Source organism: Lathyrus oleraceus, chromosome 1 (genome assembly GCF_024323335.1).
Source record: "Lathyrus oleraceus cultivar Zhongwan6 chromosome 1, CAAS_Psat_ZW6_1.0, whole genome shotgun sequence".
Lineage (NCBI taxonomy): Eukaryota > Viridiplantae > Streptophyta > Magnoliopsida > Fabales > Fabaceae > Lathyrus > Lathyrus oleraceus.
The window spans coordinates 216,166,221-216,170,479 of NC_066579.1; the positions used below are offsets into that span (position 1 = coordinate 216,166,221).

A 4,259-nucleotide genomic window follows, 5' to 3' on the forward strand; every position below is an offset into this window, starting at 1 on the left:
ATGAAGATGGAAGCTTCGGTTTCAGCAGTGGAGAAAATAATCGGTTACACTTTTCAAAACAAGAAGCTTCTAGAACAAGCCCTAACCCATACTTCTTACCCTGAAGCCGTTTCATACGAGCGTCTCGAGTTCGTCGGCGACGCCGTATTAGGTCTCGCGATCAGCAATCACCTCTTCCTCGCTTACTCCTCCGTTGATCCTGGTACACTCTCCCTCCTCCGTGCCGCTAATGTTAGCACCGAGAAACTCGCTCGCGCTGCCGTGCGTAACGGTCTGCACCGTTATGTACGTCACAATACATTTTCAATTGTTGATGCGATTAACGAGTTTGTTGAAGCGGTTGATTGTGAGGATGACTGTGTTGTTGTTAAGTATGGTGGATCGGTGAAACCTCCGAAGATTCTTGCTGATATTGTCGAGTCTATTGCTGCTGCTGTTTATGTTGATGTTGGTTTTGATCTTAAAAAATTATGGGTGGTAGGGCTATTTCTGAACTTTCTAGATTTTTTTTTGTTAGCATTTCAATTGTTGTTTTTTTCACTGTGTTGAACTGTTGATGATAGTAGAAAGGATCATAGCAATTAAAATGAGCATGATGATATGAAAGATTTATTAGCATTTTTAAAATTATATGAAATTTTGGCAAGAAAAGCTTCTGTTATCTCAGTTTGTGAAATTTCAATGGCATTGTTCAAACTTGCAATCCAAGTTTACCTGGATAGTAACATTAATTTTTGGACCAGATTTACTCTATTAGAAAAGGGAATGACTAGGAATTCCTAAAACTAAGATACATTTAGACCTAATTAATTGATTATGATGATTAGATTTACAGATGTTTGTTATAGCTTGTACATTGGGTTTGGTTGGTTGGATTGGGGTGTATTGTTGCTCCCCAAAGCTGTGGCTTTGGAGTTCATGATGTGGGAGTTGAATGTGTGCATGAACATATTCTGTCTTTGGTTGAGTCAACGATGACATATTATCATGACCATTGCAAGTATGCAACTGATGTTTTTTAGGCACTGTTTGGTAAATATGTTTGGTGCATTTGAGTTAATGACCATGTTTTTTAGGCACACTTTGTAAATATGTTAGATGATTTTATGTTTGGTACATGATGAGTTTATGCATTATTCCTGTTGTTTAAACTTGAACCTATTCTTGCTTAATATTGTGCACTCAATATGAAATCGTGTAGTTGTTTTGACCCAACAACTTTGTCACTGCCTGATAAATGCTTGTAATTTTTGTTGGCAGATAATAAGAGGTGTTTTGGAGCCGATAGTTACTTTGCAAGATCTGGAACAAAAACCGCAACCGGTGACAATGCTTTACGAGATCTGCCAAAAGAATGGTAAAAAAGTTGACATAGAACAACAGAGAAATGGTGCCAAAAGCACGGCCAATGTCTATGTTGACGGAGAGTTGGTTGCATCCGCTTCCTCAGACCAAAAGGATATTGCAAGGCTTGAAGCTGCCAAGGCTGCCTTGCATAAACTAGAACGCTTACTGCCTGCCACTACCATGATACGTGACTGTTATGTCGGCATTGATGGTACCTTTGAAGTTGAAGCTGCAAAGCAGAAGTTATATGCAATTTGTGGGATAAAAAAGTGGCCTAAACCAGTATACAGGTAAACACGGCTAGCCTGGCACTATAATTCATTTATAGTCTTGATTTCATTTTCTGTGTATAAAAGTGTGTCTACCTGTCTTCTGGTTTCCTTGCTAGAATAACTTGAAGTTATATGGCAGGTTTGAGAAACCAAAAAATGACGAGGATGAAGAGTGTATTATTTTTTTAAAAATAGTGTTTTTGTTAGCTGGGACAGTTAAGTTATTGCTTGCATTTGAAGATTGCCTTCATATACCTAGTCACAAGGTCTAGGACACAGTAGAAACCTGCCTGTGGCATACAACTCAAATTGAAATATTATTGATCCCTTCCGGTGAATGGTTCACATCCATTTATAAAATCTGCCTTAATTATAAGAAAAATCAGATATTATTTCATCTAACCAAAAGGAGACAAACTTCAAATCATAGGATCAATAGTGAATTCTTCATAAATTTGGTTGATTTCTAAGTATTCAAAAGTAAATAAGAAACTTGATATATGCAACAATAATGTATATAACTGATGCTATTTTTTTCCTTCTTCAGTTCTTAACTGTAATAGATGATCAATGCTACATTGTTCTTTACTCTGAGTATATTGCTTAACACTGAGAGAAATTACTTTAGTCATGCCCGATATATAACTTGAGTACCAATCAACCTAATATTTTGAACTCATTCATAAGAAAAGTTTGTACTCCTTTTTAATCTGAATCAAAGTAGTTGTAAGCTATATAAACAAGATTCAATTATTCTTTACCTTAAATGTTTTATACAGGAGGTTCTCCTAAACAATTTGTACTCTGATGCTCCTGGCCTGGCCTACATAACGCCTTTATTAGGTGTAATCCTAATTGGATCCTGGTGGCTGGGTGTTTGGTTCTCTACATCCTTATCCATGACTGAGAGATTTAGTTATGCCTCTGCCCTCTTTTGGGCTATTAGTTTTATACATCTACAAAGAGAAACTCAACAATAATTGTTTTGGGGAGTTGAAATTTTCTACTATCTAATTAATCTTCCTTGTTATTTAAGTTGATTTGCTTGTGTCGAGCTTGTAAACTGATTTCTTGCTTCTCTATGATGTTTTACAGCATTGTGAAAGATGAAGGTACTCCTCAAGATAAGAAATTTGTCACTGCTGTACAAATAGCTACTCCATCTGCCACACTCCAAATGTCTGGAGATGAGAAATCTCGGGTGAAGGATGCAGAGAACTCTGCAGCTTCTTTGATGATTCGGGCCTTACAACAACACAAGTATGTGTGACAATTGTGGCCTCCCAAAGTACTGGTTGTAAGTCTATGTTAGTTTTTGATTTGTGAGAAATAGATACCTGAGTGTAGTTGTAATTGTAGTCTATGTATAATAAAATTTGATTTTGAATTATTCAATTTTATAAAATTGATTTTATTTATAAAATTATAAATTTGTATATATTTTGATACATTTAAGGCAAAATTGGTTTGAATTGGTATATATATATATTTGTTAGCCAAAAATTGGTAGAAAAAAGGCCAAAATGGCATATATAAAATGTGATAATTGTCTGTCAAAATCTGGTTGAAAACAGGTAGAAATTCTGGTTTATAAACCTGGAAAAAATGTGGTTTAAAACAAAAGCTTCAAAAATTTTCGTATACCTTAGACAGCGCTTTTGTAAAAAGCGCTGTCTAAGGGGGGGGGGGGCTTAGACAGCGCTTTTTGAAAAGCGCTGTCTAAGGTATACCTAAAAAATTTAAAATAAGAGGGTCTTATAAAGCGCTTTTGGCCAAAGCGCTGTCTAGGGGGGGGGGGGGGGGCTTAGACAGCGCTTTTAAGATTTAAAAAAGCGCTGTCTAAACCTTTAGCAGCGGAGGTTTAGACAGCGCTTTAAAGCGCTGTCTAAGGCTAAAAAAAGCGCTGTCTAAGGTCTTGTTTGTTGTAGTGAATTAAGGAGTATTGCAAGGTAATCATGCTGGATGCAAATTCCATAATGAACACTTACTGGGGATTTGATTCTTCTAGCTTGCTCACTGTATGTGTGTTGTTCTTATTCAGGCTATGAGTGCTTTATGGTTGCTTCTCTTTTCCCTGCCCGTGAAGCTTCCTTCTTCTGCCTTGCCTTGTGTATCTTCTTCTGCTGTATCTCTCCTCTTTTTCGTCCTTTTCCTCTTTTTTCCTCTTTTTCCTCTTTTTCCTCCTTTTCTTCTGGTGTGGATTAGGGTTTAACCTTACTAAATATTTGGATCCCTTCCTATACTTTAGGATCTCACCATATAATTTAGGAGAGTTAGCTCTAATTGGATTTGGTCTTAAATATCTATTATTATAAATAAATATTTATTAAATACAAATATTATTATAAATAATGAATAATTTAAATGACTTTTAACAAATAAAAATTAATTTAAATTTTAGTTATATAATTGAATTAAAATTTAAACCTATTTCTATTTTTACTTTCATCATTTAAAAAAACAAAATTATTCTTACTTATATCAACCAAAATTATTTTATAATTTATGAGCTTTTTAAAAAAATGTTACTCTTATAAATAAAATTTATTAAGTAAAAAACGTGAATTACTAAATAAATACTATTTATAAATAATGAATAAATGGAACATGAGTCACTAAATTATAAAAAATAGTTATTAT

At 34.7% G+C, this 4,259-nt stretch overlaps 1 protein-coding gene across 1 annotated transcript; it reads left to right on the forward strand.

Annotated features, from left to right (window-relative positions):
* On the forward strand, positions 1-2,979 carry LOC127128291 (ribonuclease 3-like protein 2). The gene is made up of 3 exons (XM_051057544.1): positions 1-477; positions 1,261-1,637; positions 2,715-2,979. Exons 1-3 carry the CDS (start codon positions 1-3, stop codon positions 2,887-2,889), a joined length of 1,029 nt encoding a protein of 342 aa, XP_050913501.1. The 3' UTR covers positions 2,890-2,979.
* Positions 2,980-4,259: the final 1,280 nt, after the last annotated feature.